At 40.1% G+C, this 21,320-nt stretch overlaps 1 protein-coding gene and 1 long non-coding RNA gene across 2 annotated transcripts; one reads left to right on the top strand and one right to left on the bottom strand.

Moving 5' to 3' along the window:
• The first annotated feature begins 336 nt into the window (after positions 1 to 336).
• Positions 337 to 14,738, top strand: LOC137976945 (uncharacterized). The gene is made up of 3 exons (XR_011117793.1): positions 337 to 545; positions 2,109 to 2,551; positions 14,378 to 14,738. It is a non-coding gene; the product is annotated as an uncharacterized lncRNA (long non-coding RNA).
• Positions 9,009 to 10,767, bottom strand: LOC137976934 (melatonin receptor type 1B-A-like). The gene has a single exon (XM_068824253.1). It carries the CDS (start codon positions 10,641 to 10,643, stop codon positions 9,585 to 9,587), a length of 1,059 nt encoding a protein of 352 aa, XP_068680354.1. The 5' UTR covers positions 10,644 to 10,767; the 3' UTR covers positions 9,009 to 9,584.
• Positions 14,739 to 21,320: the final 6,582 nt, after the last annotated feature.

The following is a 21,320-nucleotide window of genomic DNA, read 5'->3' as shown; positions in this document are numbered from 1 at the left end:
TGGGCTGCTGACTATCATTCTCATCAACTCTGGCCACCAAATCTCTGTGGGCCACTTGGGCACCATAATAAGGCCTTAAGAAACGCAACGAAAACACCTCTTACAAAACTATGAATAAAGCAAGATGAAAAAATGAATCAGTGTAACCTTGTTTCACAAAAACCATGAGATCACTCCGAACCTCTGAGAATGCGAAGGAAAAATTATCAACAAATTTGTGATCCCGAATGAAACAAATCCGAACTATTCCGATATGTTGAAGCTAATCTTTTCCGAGACAGCTTTGTCTCAGCTGACCACTAATTTTTGGTCACGCAGCAATGGTTGTTTCCGCGAACGGCTTCCTCTCGTTCCGAGAAATCAACAGGAAAAATGTTGTATTTCTTTGTCTTCAAAATGTTTGGTTACCAATAATAAAGAATATAATTGAGATTTCTGTCAAAATTCTTATTTTTGCAAAAGACTGGAAGGCGGAAAACATGCTAGAGGAAGACGGCGAGGGAGTCGTGGACGAGGAAGGCGCAAAGATGCGGACACATAGACAGGTACTTTCATGCTTTTTGTAACAATATCATTATACCTTATTTACGCGTTGAACTATGGACATCGCCGGAGCACAACACGTTTGCCTTTACCTTTTCTGTTTCCGTTAAATTAACATTAGCGAAACCTGATGTTAGGTTCACATTGCATCTAGATCTACTTTGAAATCAAAGACTTCTGTGAGCCAGCTCAAGGATAAATTGGATTAGAACGTTACGGCTAGAGGCCCCTTAGGTCTATCTCACGGTAAATAGTAAGCATGCATGCGCCATGCATTTAGTTCTTGGGTGCCATTCCCTGAACGGACTGGATCTAGGAGTTCTTCTTCAACCTCGTATAGGAAAAAAATCGTCAGGCCCCAGTTGTTCAAAAGGTGGATAGCGCTATCCACCGGATAAATCAGTATCCCCAGCGGATAAACACTAGCAAAACCAATTGAGTTATCCAGTTGATAGTGATTTATCCGGCGGATAGCGCTATCCATCGTTTGAACAAGTGCGGCCAGACCTTGCCTTGACGTCTCTGTGAAAACGCACCATACCACAAATGATTTGACAGAACGTCGAACAAGGAGGGAGGGGGGGGGGGGGGGGGTCCTCTCGCACGGTTCACGAAACGAAAAGAAAAAATAGCGAATCCATTTTCCCGTATCAGGAAAATAAACAAGATAGGTACTCGTTTTAAACGGGCTGGAAGATCCGCAAAAGGTCCATGTAAGTGAAATGACATTTCAGCCCCGGCTGAAAAAGCATGCGCATCGACTGTCTTTTCGCAGTAAATTGTAAGGCCGTGGGCGGAGCAAAATCTCAGCCCGGGCTGAAACTCGCCGTGTAATCACACCCTAAGTTGCCACTGAGAAAATCATTAAGTAAAAAAGTCTTCATGAATCATGAATCTGGAAGAAAATTCTTGTAGGAAGCCAAAAACGACAGGAATCATGAATATCAAGATTCAAATAATTCCGCTTCTACCCCCGATCCTGACATAGTCGCCTTATTCTCTTGTTGTCTTCTTTTAATCTTGATAACTTATTATCTTAGAGAAACATCGGCCGGTATCTTTCAGAACAATCCTTGAAGTCGTTTAATAAGAAGTAAATAAATTCCTACCTTGTAATGAAGATGTACTTCCTGATAGTGGTGGCCTCTCCTCCGTCCCCTTGCTCTTGTGTTTATCGCAAAAGTCTTACTTCCATCTTTTCCCTTTTCGAGACTACAAAATTTAAGTTCAACACAGAACCGGAGCCCTGTGCCTTTAATCCGGCAAATTCCGCGTAGTAAACACTGCCAAAGATTAAGCGAGCCCACAGACTTTGGGTCCACGTAAAGTATACACTCAACCTTCATCGTACTAAACGAACTCGTCCCCTCCATGTCTCGGATGTTTCGACGTTTCGGATCACTGTCCTTTGACCTCCCGTGACATAGGAGACCATTGGAGTAGACTTCTGATCCATGTAGGCGTCTAAAGCACGTGAATTTGCACAATGGTGGAAGATTAAGCGAAGTCTGTTAATTGTTACATTTGATGTTTTCAGTCTTAACAAGTCTTACCCTCGTTCCCAGGGTCTCTCTTCTCTGCCTCCGTTGTCCTCTCAACGACAATGGTCACGCAAAGCCTTCAGATCACGGATCACGAAGAATGATTTATTAAATTCACGCTTCACGGAAAATAAGAATCCGCTAATAACGCATCACGGGAATACCCCTGTACGGGCCCTCTTCACAGGCAATTACCAGAAAATGAGAAAAACGACAACAATAAAACAGCCAAGAACGTGGAACGTTGAAGAAGACCAATGCATAACCACCAAGTCTGAGGTCTGTGTCGTATATTAGAGACCTTACGCAACAGGACGGCTGATGGGGGAAGACCGCAAATACTCTTGTGTGACTCGCGTGACAGCTAATTACGCATGCATTTTGACACTATTTCCGGTCTACATCAAGTTGCCGTTCTCCTGGCGTTGAGGACGTGAAAACAAGGAGTTTGACGTTGTCAGGAAAACGTGAGTGTGTTTCTTCCTTTATTTCTTTTATAAATCATCATTTTTACTTTTCAAACAAGTAAAATGTGAAAAGCATTGTATCTCTAAAAGTTCTTCATAACAAAAACATTTTTGCTGCTGTAAAACGCGGCTCCGTTTGTTTCGTTTATTTTAGTGGAGTTGTTTTCATTGAAATCTAAACAACTTCCAGGGTCTTCGTTCAAACTAATTCATGTTATCGTTTGCAAGAACAATGTGAAGTGTTTTGATGTTAAAAAGATCAAACTTAATTAAAAGGGGAAAAGAAACCTTTTTACTTCAACCGCATATCCTATGGATAAAGTTATGTGGCTTTTGATCAACTCGGCCATGAAGTTAGGCAACATGGGTGACAAATGACTCCTTAATTATGGTGCAAAATTTCAGCGTTAATTCATAACTTTACATGTGAAATTACAAATAGACCGGCAACGGCAACGGCAACGACAACGTTCGTGTTATTTAATTTTGTCCGCAGCTACGTGTTTGTCAGCTCTTTAACTGGTTCAGTTAACTTCGTGCATTTTCAGTCGATTTGTTTTGGCCATATAATGAACTTTAAGTAATAGTTAACTCTTCAAGAAGACAAAAGCATTTCACAGGCGTAGTTTTTCGTCATGTCTAGTTATGGCCAATTAAGTGAGAAGATCCAGGGGCACCCAACGAATCTGTTCCTCACATTATCTGTTCCCCAGAGGAATCTTGCTGGCTGGCAAAAGTACAGGTGTTTCGATGAGCTGGCTGGGAAATTTTGTTATTGATAGAGGTTTTGCCTGGGAATTACTGAATATTTCTAGCATTTCAACCCGAGCTGGCTGTAGAAACTCTAAAGACTCAGGACGACTAAAAGAACCCCTTCCCTTCCCATACGACGGCTGGTCAAAGTGATTGCGCTTGCGAAAAAAACCTGTTTTGTCCCGGTTTTGTCGCTTTTGTTCGGTCGTTTCGGATCGAGGGATTTGAAAGCGCGCGGAATTCCTGGCTGGGAAACCAACCAATTTTATCTAGCTGGCTGGGAAATTTCTTATGTGTCTTGCTGGGAAAAAGGAACAGATAATGTTTTCTCAGCAACACTGAAAAACACCTGAAAATGCCTTAATAACATTTATTTTCATTAACTGGGGTATAATAATACATTTTACAACAAATTGGCCGTTGGGTGCCCCTGTTTAATGCCGATTTGAAGTCTTTTGCTTCCACTAGAACCTCCACACAAGCAATAAACAAATAAGGCGAGAGAGGGCAGCTATTGTAGAAGATTTTAGTCCATGGCCAGTTGATAATGGTCGGGCCAAAATTGAATCGTCGAAAAGTTTTTTTTTTTTATAAACGACCACTCAGGGGCACCCAATGACCAATTTGTTGTAAAATGTATTATTATACCGCAGTTAATGAAAATAATGTTATTAAGGCATTTTCAGGTGTTTTTCAGTGTTGCTGGGAAAACATTAGCTGTTCCTTTTTCCCAGCAAGACACACAAGAAATTTCCCAGCCAGCTAGATAAAATTGGTTGGTTTCCCAGCCAGCTGATCAAATTTATTTCCCAGCCAGGAATTCCGCGCGCTTTCAAATCCCTCGATCCAAAACGACCGAACAAAAGCGACAAAACCGGGACAAAACAGGTTTTTTCCGCAAGCGCAATCACTCTGACCAGCCGTCGTATGTTTGTGACTACTCTCTGGGAGAGGGAAGGGGTTCTTTTTTTTTCTTTTCTTTTTTTTTTTTAGTCGTCCTCAGTCTTCAGAGTTTCTACAGCCAGCTCGGGTTGAAATGCTAGAAAAAGTCAGTAATTCCCAGGCAAAACCTCTATCAATAACCAAATTTCGCAGCCAGCTAATCGAAACACCTGTATTATTGCCAGCGAGCAAGATTCCTCTGGGGAACAGATTCGTTGGGTGCCCCTGACCACTGAAATGTGTCGAAAGCCTTTTCGAAATCAAGGAATAGCAATAGTCATGGAATATTTGCGAACGCTGTGTAGTTAACAGTGGCATCAATTAGTCTAATATTTTCCCCAATAAATCTACCTTTAAAAGAAAACCAGTCCGTGGTCGTTACCAATAAGAATTCAGACGATTGGTGATAGCCTTGGTGACTCTTTTACAATCACAATTAAGCAAAGATATTGGACGCCAATTTTTAACAAAGTAAAGTTCAGTGTCTTTTTTTGTGAATAAGTTTAATAATACCTCGTTTCTGAAATACAGACAATTGCCCACGGAGATAAGCATAGTTAAAGGAGTTATTAAGCAGGTAGTCAGAAGTGTCGCATTCCATTTTGTTAAGTGCCTTTTAAACACATTCCTCTTTCGTCATGAGGCCCTCGTAAATATCCTTCTCATCTTGGTTAAGTTTCTTATGTGTTGATTCCTACAAAAAAATATCTGATCATATTTATCATCACAGTTACAAATTTTAGAGCGGTATAGTTCCCTGTAAAAAGTTTCATATTGATTTCATATTTCTTTATCTGTTGTTACAAAATTCTCATCTGCTTGCTTTAGTTGAGAGATGGTTCCTTGCTTATATTGCCTTTTTTTCTAAATTTAAAAAAATATTTGGAGTTCTTTTCACCTTCATTAAACCACCTGCATCTGGCTTCAAAATTGAACCTCAACTATTTCTATTTCTATTTTGGTACTCAACTATTTCTTCCAATTCCCTTTTTTTAGTCTCTAAATTATGGAAAGTATCTACTTTGTAAATTTCGCTGTTTTCATTCTGAGAGTCCATTAGATGTTGCAAGGTGTCAATTCCCTCTCGAGTTCTTCCTCGCGTCGTACGGTTTTGCTTTTTTAGTAGTAGCATACTTAAGTTTATTTAATGCTCTCTAACTTAAACTTTTTATCTCCCACAACAAAGCGTCGTTCAAAGTATTATCATGTCGATATTCCTCGTGAGTTTCTTTAGTAACAGCTCGAATTTGGCTTATATAATCATTTTCATTCAGAAAGGAGGTGTTAAGTTTCCAGAAACTCGGATCTCTTGGAATGGAATGTAAAGCTATTTTGATGTCCATTAGTGAATGATCTGTTTGGTAGCCGACGTCGACAGAAATACTAGCACTCTTAGGATTGCACATGAGACTTTGGTTTATGAGGAGAAAATCTAGTCGGCATGAAATTTCAGTTTTTTTTTTCGACGCCAAAGGAATAAATGACTATTCGGATTTAAGACTCTTCAAGCATCTACAAGATCGAAGGCCATTTTCTTACTAATGAATGAAGGGGTAGCTTCTAAAGAAACTGTGGTGCTGCGTCGGTGGGGAAGTAGTATACAAAAATTTGGTTTTATCAACTGAGTTGATAATGTAAAGTGGCCACCGTACAGAGATTCTAAAAGCTGACGTTTCGAGCGTTAGCCTTTCGTCAGAGCGAATCGAGGGATTATGAGTTACGTGTAGTTTTTATAGTAGAGTAGGAGCTACGCTGTTGGTGGTAACATGGCAACGTGAAAAATAGGAATATATTAGTTAAATGAAAAGCGTTCGTTAATACCGTGAGGATTAAGGGTGCCGATTTGAAAGATGAATTTTTGTTCAAGATTCTTGCGGCTTTCCGTCGTACCTAGACGTAGGGAAAGGCCGCAGATAGCCATGTGTTTTATGGAGTCGTTAGGCAGATTAAAATGGCGAGCGATTGGCTTAGATGCATCCTTGTCATTCTTCTCATCATCGCGAAGGTGTTCGCGGAATCGGTCACCTAGTCGTCTACCTGTCTCACCAATGTATAATTTATTGCATAACGTACAGGTTATGCAATAAATGACATTTGTGGAGGTACATGTGAAACGATCGGTGATCTTAACAGATCGCTTAGGTCCCGATATCTTGCTAGTGTTAACAATGAAAAGACAAGTTTTGCATCGTGAGCGCGCGCATTTGAAAGTGCCGGGTTGCTCGTTAGTTTTGAGCGCGCTTCTAACTTAGTAATTTTAAATTACTCCAAAATGATCCCGAGACTGGTAGAATCTTTTCGCAACCTCCACTTATTTCATTCAAACGCGACAAAAACGTAGCCAACTTTTTAGTTAGAAGCACGCTCAAAACTAACGAGCAACCCGGCACTTTCAAATGCGCGCGCTCACGATGCAAAACTTGTCTTTTCATTGTTAACTCTAGCAAGATATCGGGACCTAAGCGATCTGTTAAGATCACCGATCGTTTCACATGTACCTCCACAAATGTCATTTATTGAATAACCTGTACGTTATGCAATAAATTATACATTGTTGAGACAGGTAGACGACTAGGTGACCGATTCCGCGAACACCTTCGCGATGTTGAGAAGAATGGCAAGGATGCATCTAAGCCAGTCGCTCGCCATTTTAATCTGCCTAACCACTCCATAAAACACATGGCTATCTGCGGCCTTTTCCTACATCTAGGTACGACGGAAAGCCGCAAGAATCTGGAACAAAAATTCATCTTTCAAATCGGCACCCTTAATCCTCACGGTATTAACGAACGCTTTTCATTTAACTAATATATTCCTATTTTTCACGTTGCCATGTTACCACCAATAGCGTAGCTCCTACTCTACTATAAAAACTACAGGTAACCCACAATCCCTCGATTCGCTCTGACGAAGGGCTAACGCTCGAAACGTCAGCTTTTAGAATCTCTGTACAGTGGCCAATTTACATTATCAACTCCGTTGATAAAACCAAATTTTTGTATACATTTTCTTACTACTTGTGAAGGCTGTTGTATATGACCTACTCAAGATTCCAGGCTAAGACTTGGTAGATGATTGGCTTATGTTCACAATTACACACACCAAGTTTGGTGAAAACCGGAAGTAACTCAATTTTTTCGTGACGCTTTTTGTTTATGGGTCCATTTGGACCCCGAGCGAGCGTGGGGACCGGAAATGAGTTTAATACAATTCAGCCGAGATCTCTAAAGGTGGATGGTTTTAAGCGAAAAACTGATTTCGAAAGCAGCTGGTCCAATAAACAGGTCAGCCACCTAAAAAGCTCATACCCTATAGTAATACTTCCGGAAATATTGAATTTCCACATGACAGATTATTTGTAACAACTCCAACATTAAAATGGTCGCACAAGTCACGTTCAGATCACAGAGAGCCGGAGCTCCACATTTCGCCTCAGTAGGTTAAACTTGGTCTTCTAGGATCTCCTGACATTGATAAACATTATTCTTTCCAACTCGTTAACGACCTCCTCTGTGACTATAAAATTTCCAACTTCTATATTTCTTACGTATCTGAGGTGCAGCACTTGAGCCTTGACCTCTTTAGAATAAACATTGAGAACGTTCTGCGCGACAGTGAATGGAATAACATCCTCCTATCCATTGGTGGGAGGCGAACGCTCTCACCATTGCGCTACACCCCTGTTCCCCATCAACGCTGATGTAGAAGAAGGAATGATACTTGGCTTCAAGATTGGTTCAGTCGAATGAACGGAATGACCGGAATGTGTTTCAATCGGAATAGGCAGAATATGCGTTCTTTTGGGAAAGTTTTGGCGGGAAATGATACGCGGCCGGCTGGTCGCCCGCTGGCGGCTTACCGGCTATATAAAAAAAAGTGCCCTCGCCTGGTCAAAAGAAATGACGTTGGCATTAATTAATCAATTTGCGCAAAAACCACGAAGCTTTTATCAATTAAGTCGACATCAAGAAGAAGAACATATCGGAACACATTTGCACTACGCAAAGCACTCACAAGTACAAAAAATTCTTCGTCATCTTCCCCGTTAAGGTTTCAGCAAATGAAGCAAACCTAAAAACCGAGAAAACCGCGAAAAAAATGGTACGTATGGCCATATTTTACCACTTCGTGTTCCAAACTTTCAGGAAACCTTTTCCTCTCGCCATACTAACGCAATTGGCGCATGCGTAGATACAATAGTTCCCAGGTCACCCTCGCTAATAGCATTCCGTTTTCTTAATATGTGTTTTTTTTGAAAATTGATATTCCGTGTATGAGAATAGTCAAGATACTCCCAAAAGAATGCACCCTAGGAACGTATGTGTTTTGTGACCGTGTGTCAAGGGCCTTATGGAATTTTGAGTTACCGGGGCCTTCGTTCAGAATTTATGGCCGATATTCTGGAGTGGATCCGGAGGCAATTGGAACTCGAGTTTCCTAATATATTGGATAGAGGATGGGGACCTAAATATGAACTCGCGGGAAGCACCAAGAAATAGCACCAAACGCAAAGGAAACACAAGTAACACACAATTGAGCTAATGAAAGTCGTTTAAATTAAATTTATTCTCCATCTTTTGAACTGTTCTATATGATCATTACATTAATATTACGGTGCAAAGTCTTTTTGCACTAGGAGCTTGGCCTAGCTGTGGTATTCACCAGAACAATTGGAACTACATTAATACCTATTTAATCGAAAAACTTTGTAGTTGACAATATTAATTTTAATTAATATTGACAAAGGTTTTTATTTAAAATTAAGAATTTTTTTACTTAGAGTTGTTATATAATTGGTTTTAAGCAGATGCAATTTTGAAGTGATAGGCAGTTTCCTAAAATATTGAACCATCTAAGAACGGTGAGTAAAATGTCCCACGAGATACCCTTATACTTTGGAATATTCTCATTATTCTTGCCAAATTTACAATTATCGGATGAATAGAAAGTCCAAATTTTGAAGGCGTAAATGACTGAAGTGAGGAAATCGCCAACGGTGAGAGTAAATAAAATCCCATTTATCATCACCTGCCGCTCAAACTGCAAGACAAACTATAGTTTTGATTTGATGTGAATAAAGAACCTACTAAACTTCGTTTTGTATATTATTTTATATATTCTTCTATTCCGGTATTTCTATTACATATGTTACATTAGCCTAAACTTCAAAAGGGTTACAAAACCTATAATAACTGACCTAAATGCTCAGTTCACGGAGAGATCATCGTGGGAAGTTACGTGTGTTGTAGAGAAATGAATCATTAGCGATAATGCGACCCAAAATCTTCACAATATACAGTTTCAATGAAAAACTTGACACATCAGCCAAATGTAATCCTCATTCTTTTTTATCGTGATCAACACTTAAAGCATTACTGATAGTGAAATTACCAAGATGCCTTTCGTCAAGTTCTTGTGGAACATTATTCGTACATGTATTTATCTGAGGAGTTTCATTAGTTATGCGATCCCGAACTTTCTTCTTACGCTCACAAATAATTTTGCGGAATTCTCTTCTGAAACAACGGTTCATACCAGCGTAAATTAATGGATTGATCGTATTGGATAAGTAAAGGAAAAAGAAACATAGGAGCTTCACATTTCGTGGCAGCTTTTCAACCAAATGGAAGCGCATTAAAAGGACAATGATCCAAAAGGGAATCCAACAGAGCATAAAAGCGAAAACAACTACAAAAAGAGATTTACTAATTCTTATCTCTCGGGCACTGATGATCGGCGAGTTTTGTCGCAAGAATGAAATTTCAGTTTTGTGGTGCTGGATTTTTTTCGCAACTTTCACGTAGCTAAAGATGGTGATGGTTAAAGGCGTTAACAAGAACAAAGAGACAACGATACAATAGTGTATCAGCCTGCCACTTTCGCTGAGATGAACAATGGCACATGAGGCAATATTCGGGAAAAACGTGTTCTTTCGAAGACCAACTATGTTTGGGAGGCCACTGTAACAGGCAACAATCACCCAAACAGACACTAGAAGTGTCAATGACTTTTTCGTTGAAAAGAACCTCTGATATTCCAGGTCTGGTCTGCACATTCGCACATAACGATTGAGGGCTGTCAGTCCCATTGTTACTGGTGAAACGTAGATGATAAACGCACTGAAGAAAGCGAGAACATTACAAATAACTTCACCAAAAATCCAATGGCCGCTAACAAGAACAGATGTCACAAACGGCATTACAAATACAGCCGATAGTAAATCGCTTATTGCCAGCGCGATGATGTAAAGATTCGTTGTTGTTCGCAATCCGGTGTTTCTGTATACGGACATACAAACCAAGGTGTTTCCCATAAGGGACAGAAGATTCAAGACAATTAACGCGCTGACTTCTACGACAACTATGAAAACGTTCCTGGACTGCAGAACACTCGCCATTCTGTGTTGTCAAAACGTCGATCGCACAAAAAATTTCCCTGCTAGAATCTCCCGAGGTGTGGTTGTCTGAATTTTGAACGATTCTTAACTCTTTTAACAGATTTATACATCGTGTTAATTTTATATATTTCGACAATGTCATAACTTCCTGGGATCAACCCACCTTTGATTGGACGAAGAAAGTGCTTCGAAAGGATTAAGTATTCTGGAATAATAGCTTCCTTTCCTAATTTGGGTACAAATAGACCTTTCCACTCTTTTTGATGCCATCCTGGCTGGGGGACAAACACGGCTAAATTTATAGTAAATCTATGGGAGTTTAGCCGACTCTGAACCCCTGTAGCGCCGCTGAAAAGAACGTCCGTAAATTCGAATAATAAATCTTCTCATATTGCCTCTAATTTCGCGGCAATTTGCGTGATTTTGATTAGAAGGATTGTAATAAAATGCTAAAAATTCGTTTAGTGTCGTTGAAGCCTGAATCTCTTCTTCATATTTTATGAAAATAATCTCAGTAGAAATGTCCAGCGGTTCTAAGTCGGCCAAAATCCCCTAAATTTACTCTATTTTTAGCCGTGTTTGCCCCCCAACCAAGATGGCGTCATTAATTAACCGTGGAATGGTCTATAAATTTAAAATGCACCTGCTCAAAAGCTCTCAATAAACTAGGTATAATGCAAACATGGCACAAAACGCGAGTAGGAAAAGCGTTCGGCTTTATATTCATACTTGATTTTCTTGGGCTTTGAATAATTACTCAAGTTGATGTAAGGTGTGATTTACTAATGGCCGCTACACTTTGTGAGCAGAGTACTACCTCTTCCAACGTTCGGTTGTCTAACCTCTAGCAAAGATTATGCACTTCTAAGGCTTATCCCGGGGTTTTGGGGAATAAGGGAACACAGCTTATTTGATCCATGGAACAGTGGAACAAAGACAAGATATCTTAGGGAACAAGTATTATTTGTTGTCAAGGCTTCATGCAGTAGGAAAAGTTAAAAAAAAAAAAATATATATATATATATATATATCATCGCTGTATTGTCACTAACTCCTACTGTGTAATTTCTATTGCCCCCCTGCAATTTTCAACCTTGATTGAGGTTTAAGTGTATCCCAAATGACAACCTCGCGTTCTCGCTGCTTCACGGTCACACGTTTCATAAAAAACCCCAATAAAGTATATCTATTTCGTGAAAGGTTAGGAATTGTAGATTCTGATTCTCCGGTTAAATTCTGACCGGACACGAACTCAGTTTGTGAAACTGCATACTTTCGAAAAAAGATCGCTTGGAATCTCGGAGCATAGCCGAGTGAGATTTCCCCCTAATTTTACGAGAACTCATTGCGATTACGTGTTTGTAACATAAGGGCAAAATTTTCTTGTCTCTGTCGAGGCACAACGAAAACCAGTTAGGCAAACAGATATAAAAAGCACTTTTTCGCTCGTTTTTAGAGCAAAACAAACAAACAAATTAACTTTTTCTTTATGTCCAAAAGAGTACAGATAATTGTTGTTTAATTCCAGTTGACAATAAAAATTCGACTTTCATTCCTGAACAAAGGAAGAACCGATTGAACTACTTTTTAAAAATACGAATCCACTTAAAATAACGCATACGACAATCTTTATGGGAGCTTGGACGAATTGAATATGGATGGTGTTGAGGACTTTAAGAGAGAAGTGGAATCGCTTCTGAAAAGAAGGCGTGAACTCGTAGTAGAGGAAAGAAAGAAAACAAATGCAGAGCAAGAACCGAAGAAGACAAAGAGAATAGATGGCGAAAAACCACCACCCGATGATTTCAGAGAAATGTCGATTTAGCCTATAGAGAAAGAAATTTTCTCTGAAGAAAAGCCTTTTCTACGACCAAACAAGGTCGAAACGACTGAGAAATACAAGGATTTTCATGACTACTTAGATATTCAGTTCCGCTTGCTTCGCGAAGACTTTGTGTCGCCACTGCGAGAAGGAATCAGAGAAATCATCAAGAATATCCCAGAGAGAGAACGAAATCTGTACATTTACGACAACGTTGAGATTTTGACCTCAGTTTTTACAAGGGCAGGCATTGTGCACAGCATCCACCTTGACATGAAACGTCTCAGAAAAATTCCCTGGGAACATTCCAAACGATTGCTGTAGTGCCTGCTATGTCGGCGAAACTACCCGGCATTTTTCCACGAGCGTACGTGAGCACACTTTCAGTGATAGGACCTCGCACGTTTTTAAACGTTTACAGAATTATGAGCATTGCCGCACTTTGTGCTCTAATGACTGTTTCAGCATCCTAGATCACGCTTCCACCACCTTCCAACTTAAGATAAAAGAAGCCATTCATATTCAATGGGAGAAACCTACACTTAATCATCAACTTTGTCACGTTAATTTAAAACTTACTTTGTAATTTTTTACATTTTCATGTTTCCTTTTGTTCTTACACTTAATTAGCATTTTGGTTCACACTATACATTCAACTCTGTACTTTGTAATTTAAACTGAAGATGACAGAAGTTTCTCTCGAAACATGTTTTTAAATTTTAAAAGTGTTGTTTTGTTTCTAAAAATATTTATTACAGTGTAACGTGCTTTACTGTGGCCTGACCCAACAAACTTTCACATTTGACAATTACGTGTAAATACGTCAACTCAACAACCCATGCAACGGTGTTCAACTTGCAACTGTGCGAAGTTTGCAAGGAGGCGTAACTGTCAATTAAATTCACACATCCCGATTGGCCGACAATTTGGAAAATAACTTTATTAGGTGGCCACGGTAAGGCGTGAGGTTTAATAAACAATGTATCACATATTAGGTGATGGCCTCCTATGTCGTCCTCCAGATGACCACCACCAATCTACTGCAGCTCTGGAGTGATAATCAGCCTGTCTTTTTGGGCTTTCAATTTCTACTCTCATCAGCACGTCCATGGTATTAGTATCTAAAGAACAACGCCAGTCTGACTTCACTCACTTCATTGTGGAAAATCCTCGTTCACAAGCAGCATTTGCCAAAGGGAGCACCGATGTTAAATGGACCACCTTCATGGTGGTAGAATAGTTGTTCCTTTCACAATCCCCTTTTGCTCATTCTCTGCCACAGATTAAGTGGGTCCAGATAGCTGCTCCAAAATCACGAAGAACAACAACAGCACGCAAATGCGCAGGTGTGACACAGCCTCAGTGCAATACCGCTGGCCAGTGGTTAACAAAAACGTGCCCTTTTCAGGTCAGCGTGCGCTGTTTTATTTGCCTCAGATGTCGTCCATACATTCCTTCTTGCGTTTTAACAGCTTTCTCCAAATGTTTGGGAGACATGGATGATCCTAACTTGCAAACGTTTGCTAGTGGATATTTTTCTCACTCGCAGATTATCAAAATCACTTGCATTTTGCGAGTTTGTGAGCGTTAACTTCGAGCCCTGTAATAATGAAACAAAATGTAAACAATGATATCATCAAAGATTTCCTTATACTCAAGGCACACAGGCATTGATCCTTGTCAGTGTCCATTGCTGTGTGGATCCTGGTCTCATCCTGTGAAAAGAGACTGCAACTCATTGGAAATAGCATTTGTGTATATTAAGATATTCTTGGAGGAGTATGCTCTTACCTCCTTAAAGGTGCTTGATTTCTTGGAGATTGATCATGCCTGGTAGCAATCTTCATTTGTCAGCATTGGTCTTTTGGTAACAGAGATCATGATCAGAAACTGTTTTTTTTTTGTCTTGCAGGCTATTCTAGGTTGTTTGCTGTTTGGTGAGATATTATCTATGAGGTAGTGGTTGGATACATCTCTGATCCTTACTGGCCTGACTCTTGTTCATTATAATAGTGAACCCTTAACTGAGGAGCACCTTGATTTGAAGATGGAGTAACCAGTACAACATGTTGTGAAACAGCAAAGGTCGATGACACAGGCAATACTGGGTGGTCAAATTGTAGTGACCAGGGGCCCGGTTGTTCAAAAACCGATTGATGCTAACCCCAGATTAAAAATTAACCAGGGAGTTTATTTCTCTACTCCCAAATGCTGATCAACGCTAATATTCGGGAAAACTTTACAATAGAAGTCAATCTTGAAAAAAAAAATAAGCAAAGGAGCCTTTCACCAAAAAGTTGAAAACATGAAACAAAAGTTTACGTTAAACCTGGATTAATTGAATCGGCTTTTGAACAACCGGGCCCAGGCCGTGGTTGTTCAAAGGTGTAGATAACGCTATCCACTTGATAAATCAAAACCAATTGAGTTATGCAGTGGATAGCACTATACACCCTTCAAGTTTGCCTTTTATCTTACATGGTACCTAAACGTACTCACACAATGCAGCTAAAGGTATGTATACCTTTTTGGGCATTTCTCCTTTGTTGTTGGCAAAGCATTAAACCAACATTTTGAGAATGATGTAGTGCTTTTCTTAGTTATTAGATACTCATACTGCTTCATGGCTGAATCACTCATTTACTAACCCATTCACTATTTAGTTGTATAATGTTACTAGCAAAAAAAAAGCTAGCATTCTGGACTTAACCTTCACCCAATAATTTGTGTGAAACAGACCAAATGTGCTTGTGGGTTTCCTTAAAGACACTTTAAGAATTCTCATCTTTTAGTAAAATAGTCAATGACAAATCCAACTCATAGCCTTTCTGAGTAATATTTAGGTTCAGTTTCATGTATGTGAACGCAATAGGCTCATTCATAGAATGCCAGTAGTAACAATCAGAACAACCACAACAATGGTAATAATAATGATGATGTAAGTTAAGTTTGGAGATCATCGCAGTTATGAAAGCTACTTCAGCAGTAATGAAAAGAATGCCTGAAACATTCGGGCTTGTGCTTGATATGTATGTCTTTAACACATTGTTCCATCAATAATGACGATAATGATGATGATGAATGGTATGGGGCCTGGATCGAGACTGGATTTTTTCGTGCTTGCTCAACTAACTGCGATGATCTTCCCAACTCTCATTTCAAACTATTCCGGAGTTCAAATATGTGGAACTTTGTATCGTGATGCTACAAACTCAACAAATAATCGTAGAAATGATATTATAACTTATAACCCACCTATTAATTTTCGGGCGATTTTTGTTGGCTACTTTACGTCACGTGGTGCAAACTCCCAGGAAAGTTAGAACGCAATAACCCCCGCTTGCGTGGAAATTTGCCCTGCGAAGTGCTGTAGCGATCATTTCCGTTGAAAAGAAAGAAAGCTGGTGGAAAAAAGACAGCAGAAGAGTTTTTATTTTACATGGAATAAAAACAAACTGGTTTCCTGGAGTCTAGTGGTATTGACGTTAAGAAGCTGGTCGCAAATGCCGAATCCGGAAAGTACAAGTCAACAAAACATGCTGTCAACGTCTTTGAATGTGAAGAAAGTTATGGGCAGTCTTTAGAGATTCAATCTTACGCAAACTTAAACTGAATCATTTATAGAGTGGAGAATTTAATTCACTATGTTTACTAACCATAAAATAAACCAACCGTTCGAAGGTGAGAAAAATTCCAGCCACACTTGAAAACACTGTCATCCAGACTTTGCGCATTCTTCTCAGTAACCAAAAAAGCGCCTTGTTTTCGAGTTTTCTACTCGCAGTGACAATTACAATGATTTATTTTTTTTTTTCTGAGACCGACACGCTTTCTTTCCAGTCAAAATTTGAACAGTGCATCCAAAAAAAAAAACAACACTGGCTATTTACGAGCGGGTTTTTTTGCGATATGAAAATTAATGGGAGGGTTATAAGCACCCTGCTAGCAGAGCCTTTCTTTTGCTTGTTCGATTTTGGCGTTCTCGAGAAAGGCCCTGCATGAATCGAGTAAGATCTTTATTGAATATGCGCTGCATGTTGCCAGGATACAGTCTCGAACCCAAGCCTAATATGCCACATCTCGCCGCCATCTTGGTTTTCCATGGTACAGCGGGCTCAATTATAACCATCGGTTTTGTCACTAAACGGACGCCCGCACTGGAAAAACCGGTTTGACGAGAAAAAATAAGATTGACTAGTCCAGAAGTTCGGGCTGCGGCGGCTTCAAAGAGTTGACGCGATTCGAGCACAGCCTCCTTTTCTCCTTCTCAGTAAAGAAAAAGACAAAAGGAGGCTCTGCTCGCAGGGTGGGTTATTTAACAATTATTCCATGAGCGCGCGTTGGATATGAGATGGTAAATAGCCAACGAGGCGCGTAGCGCCGAGTTGGCTATAACCAATCTCGTATCCAACAAGCGCGAATGGAATAATTGTTTTATTAAATTCCTTAAATACCAAAAGTTTGGAAGTACGAAATACGAGCGAAAAAAAAGAGATAATCCTAGCGAAATCGAAAAAAGTTGATGAAGATGCGATGTTGTGTAATACCTCGTGGTCAGACAGACGCAGGCTCATCACAAAAACATTTCTTACCTTTTCGCGTATCTCTAAGCTTCGAAATTGATCCAAACCACAAAAACGTTTTTCTTTTGCTTTATACCGAAAGAAATTTCGCTTTCTGGCATAAAAATTTTTAGTTTAGCAACGCTAAGCGCAATCATTTACCATATAAGGTCAAACTAAGGTATATGAGCTGATAACCGAGATTAAGTGAACCAATCACAGCACGAGAATTGCATTATCCGAGGTTGAAAATTTAATAAGAGATAAATAAACCCCTTTCTGGCTTGCTGGTATGTTGGCTGATAATGTCCTTGGCTAAAAGATAGACCTCAAAATTTCATATTTTTCCTGGAAGCTTCACTTTTCGGCCAAATATTCATTTTTCTCTCAGCCGCAGACATAATCGGCCGCCAGAAGGGGTTTATTTACTAAATAGCGTGCGTGCTGCCCTGTATGTAAATCCTATTGAGCGACTATGGCGTATTTCTATTTATTAAATTGTCAACCTCGGTTAATGCATTTCTCGTGCTCTGATTGGTTTATGCAATCTCGGCTATCAGCTCAGTCTGACCTTACATGGCAAATGATTTCGCTAAGCGTTACTAAGTTAAAATTATTTACGCTGAAAAGCGAAATTTCTCTCGGAATAAAGCCAAAAAGATTAAAAAAAACCCGTTTTGTGGAAAGTTTGGATCAATTCCGACGTTTAGAAGTACGCGAAAAGGTAGGAAGTGTTTTATGATGAGCCTGTGTCTGTCTGACCACCAGGTATTACACAACATCGCATCTTCATCACGTTTTTTCGATTTCGTTCGGATTTTCTCGCTTTTTTCGCTCGTATTTCGTACTTCCAAAGTTTTGGAGTTTAAGGAATTTAATAAAATAATTATTCCATTCCCGCTTGTTGAATATGAGACTGGTTATAGCCAACTCGGTGCTACGCACCTCCTTGGCTATTTACCATCTCATGTCCAACGCCCGCTCATGGAATAATTGTTAAATATACACACGGCCGCCATGCGTATATAACATGACGGTTTTAGTTTTATTTTAAATCCAAAGTTTTCGTCGAGTTTTTGCGAGTTCGCTTTTTAAAGTTTCGGACAGTGTCACCAGGGAGGCCAGGACGTATGATTCATTTCATATATCATTTCATCGTAAACAAAATTAATGCTCTTCAAATTGAGGAAACAGTAAATCAAATCAAAGCAAAGAAGATCAAATGAAAAGGTAATGTTTTTTGTGAGAGGGGAAAAACAGAGTACCCAATGCAGATATCAGGTTGAGTCCAGGGGCCCGTTTCTCGAAAGTCCCGAAACTTTACGGGCCATTTTCGGGTATCACAATTCCCTTTGTATCTCATGAACGGAGAGGGATTAAGTCGACAAACTGAACAGTCGTACTTGAAAACACGTTAAGAGGTCGGCTTTCTAAATCAAGTGGTTTGCAGTTTCGCAAATGGCTTTTCGGGACCGAAACGTTTTCGGGACTTTCGAGAAACGGGCCCAGGTCACATTGGTGGTAGGCAAGTGCTGTCACCACTGCGCCAACCATGGGCTTGAGTTAATGCATAATATATACATTTAGCCAAGCCTAAAAGCGGAGCTCCCCGGTTATTCTTCCTGTAGGGTTACTTAAAATAAAAGGTCTTCGAATTGTCTGCGCTTTGGTGTTAATTTGGTGTTAATTAAATCATTTCATTCGCCTTCTTCTGTAGAAAAATTTATTGCCTAACTAGTGAGTTCCACGGTAAATTTCACGCAAAAAACCGACAACGCATGAACCATGAAGCGACGAGTGCGATATCGGTTTTTCAAGCGAAATTCACTTTGGAATTCACCAGCTTGGCAATGAATTTTTCTTGAATTGTATGAGTTTTAAAAGAACACGAGCACATCCTCAGCGAGCGAATAAAAAAGGAAAAAAATCCATTTCAGGGTCGACTGTCAATAGCCAGCGAATAGGGATCACGCTGAAATTAGAAACCGTCGGGAAACTTTGTCAGTAATGTACTTTTTTATTCTACTAATATACAGATTTAGCCAAGCCTAAAAGCGAAAAAAAAAGTCACTGTTTACGAGCAAGAAGGCCCATCAGGCCTGCGCTTATCTACGGTTTCCGTAGCATGAAGCGACTCGGAGTATTTATACTCCCCCTTGGTTGGGATGCTTGTCCATCGCAGGGTTGCCCCCAGCATTGCGTCGGTACCCATTTATACACCTGGGTGGAGAGAGGCACCGTGAGAGTAGAGTGTCTTACCCAGTCCCCGGTAAGGCCCCGAACCCGGACCACTCGATCCGGAGTCGAGCACACTAGCCATGAGGCCACCGCGGCTCCCCCTAAAAGCGGAGCTCCCTTGTTATTTATTCTGACTGCCTGTAGGGTTAGTGAAAATAAAAGGTTTCGAATTGTCCGCGTTTTGTTTCCGTTTTCTGCTTTAAAAATTTTAAAATCATTTTCTTTGCTTTCTTCTATAGAGAAATTCATTGCCTAACCAGTGAATTCCACGGTAAATTATACACTAAAAACCGATATCGCATGAATCACAAAGCGATGAGTACGATATTGGTTTTTCGAGTGAAATTTACTTTGGAATTCACCAGTTTGGCAATGAATTTTTCTTGAACCGCATGAGTTTTAAAAGAAAAGAAGCACACCCTCAGCGAGCAAATGGAAAAGTAAAAAAGCCATTTCAGAGTCAACTGTCAAAATGGCCAGCGAATAGGAATCACGCTTAAATTAGAAGCCATTAAAAAATTTGTCAGTTCAAGGTCAAAGAAGAGTTTTACTGATGTACTTTATTCCACTTTTAATATCTCCGGAAACGACATCATTCACATGTTGATGTATTTCAATGAAACACGCCAGCCTGGCTTGGAACAAGAATCGGCAAAATACGGCAATGCAACCAAGAAAGGACGAACTTCAAACAAGATCCGCTCCAACAGTTAAATAACGTTTGGCGCGCGCGCTGCATTGCGTTATCAAGAGAGCAAGCGAAAACTGTGTTCGGCCACCTTAAGAGCTTTACTTGACGTAGTATGGCCGTGTGGCCGCGTCGAACCACAGAAAGCGCGAAAAGTGAAGCCTTGTTTATGTTTAGGTGAGTTAAACTGGGTTGAGCCGACGATTCAATCGAAAACCGGTACCTGGTCAGCAGTCAACTTTAAAAAACGCTAACTTCGATGAGCTCTAAACCTGAGCCCGCGATCACGTGATACTGATCAGCGGATACCTTGTTTTGACAATTGACCATAACATGGATGTCCAATGTATGCTTGTAAACTAGCGTGATACTGGTCACAATGGCATACATACATGGTGGGGTGGACGTATGTACGGACGGTCGATGACGTCATAGCTATAAAACCAAAGTTTATCGTGCCGATGGGTTACCATATTTCTTAACTATGGTGCTCCGCGCTACAAGGAACTGAGTTAACGGAAGTGGCGTTGATAGAATTGGTCTTCAGAAGGAGGTCGTTTTTGTGCTTGAATGCCAAGGTAATGGGGGTTTAAGCAAACAACGTTTTTTGAGACGCTGACGGTAACCGGAAGTGAACATTTCGCATGCGAGGAAAGTAGTTTCCCAGATTTTTTAACTAATCATCTCCAGAGGAGAAAACTAAGCAATATAAATGTGGTTGTGTGAAGACAGGATAAAATGGAACAGCTCACGTCCGGTTGCCGTCTGCGTCTCAGAAACGTCGGTTGCTTAAGCTCCCTTAAAGTTGAACAAGTAAGTGAGATTGACAAACTGATCTTGCGGGTTTTGTTTTTGAGATTTCAGACCAATTCAAAACACGAGACCTCATTTTGCGTACATGCGGATATTCTGTTCTTACAAATGTTCAACAGATACTGCTTGCAACGATTAAAATACACCCGTAGTGACCTCCTGAATATTGTTCAAGAGGAACAAGATCTGGGTAAGGACTTCTGCAAATAACACTAGCACCTCACATGGACCAGAAACGTTTTGGGGCTTTTGGGGATTAAACCTTGCTCAAAGAAAAGTTGGATTACAGGAAGGATCCAGCAAGCGCACGTTTCATCCAACCTGACTAGATCCTTGCCATTACGTACTGTTAAATAAACGAGCAGGAGTGTCTTATCGAGCTTAAAGCTCATGCACGTGACTTTTTATTGGTGCTTTGATAGGCTGTTAGGCTCATAAATCATTAACAAGCTTTTTAATCGCTCCCGCCCATTGGTAGGACGGTACAAGAAGAAATATCCAAGCAAGACACAATCTACTTTGTTATGGGAGTTACTTAATCGATTTCGGATAAA

Source organism: Montipora foliosa, chromosome 1 (assembly GCF_036669935.1).
Source record: "Montipora foliosa isolate CH-2021 chromosome 1, ASM3666993v2, whole genome shotgun sequence".
NCBI lineage: Eukaryota > Metazoa > Cnidaria > Anthozoa > Scleractinia > Acroporidae > Montipora > Montipora foliosa.
Note: the sequence above shows the minus strand (reverse complement) of the source record. Positions and strands in the feature narration are given on the sequence as shown.

Excerpts from the sequence above, each read along its gene's own strand:
- LOC137976934 (XM_068824253.1), bottom strand. The coding sequence starts at position 10,643 with ATGGCGAGTGTTCTGCAGTCCAGGAACGTTTTCATAGTTGTCGTAGAA.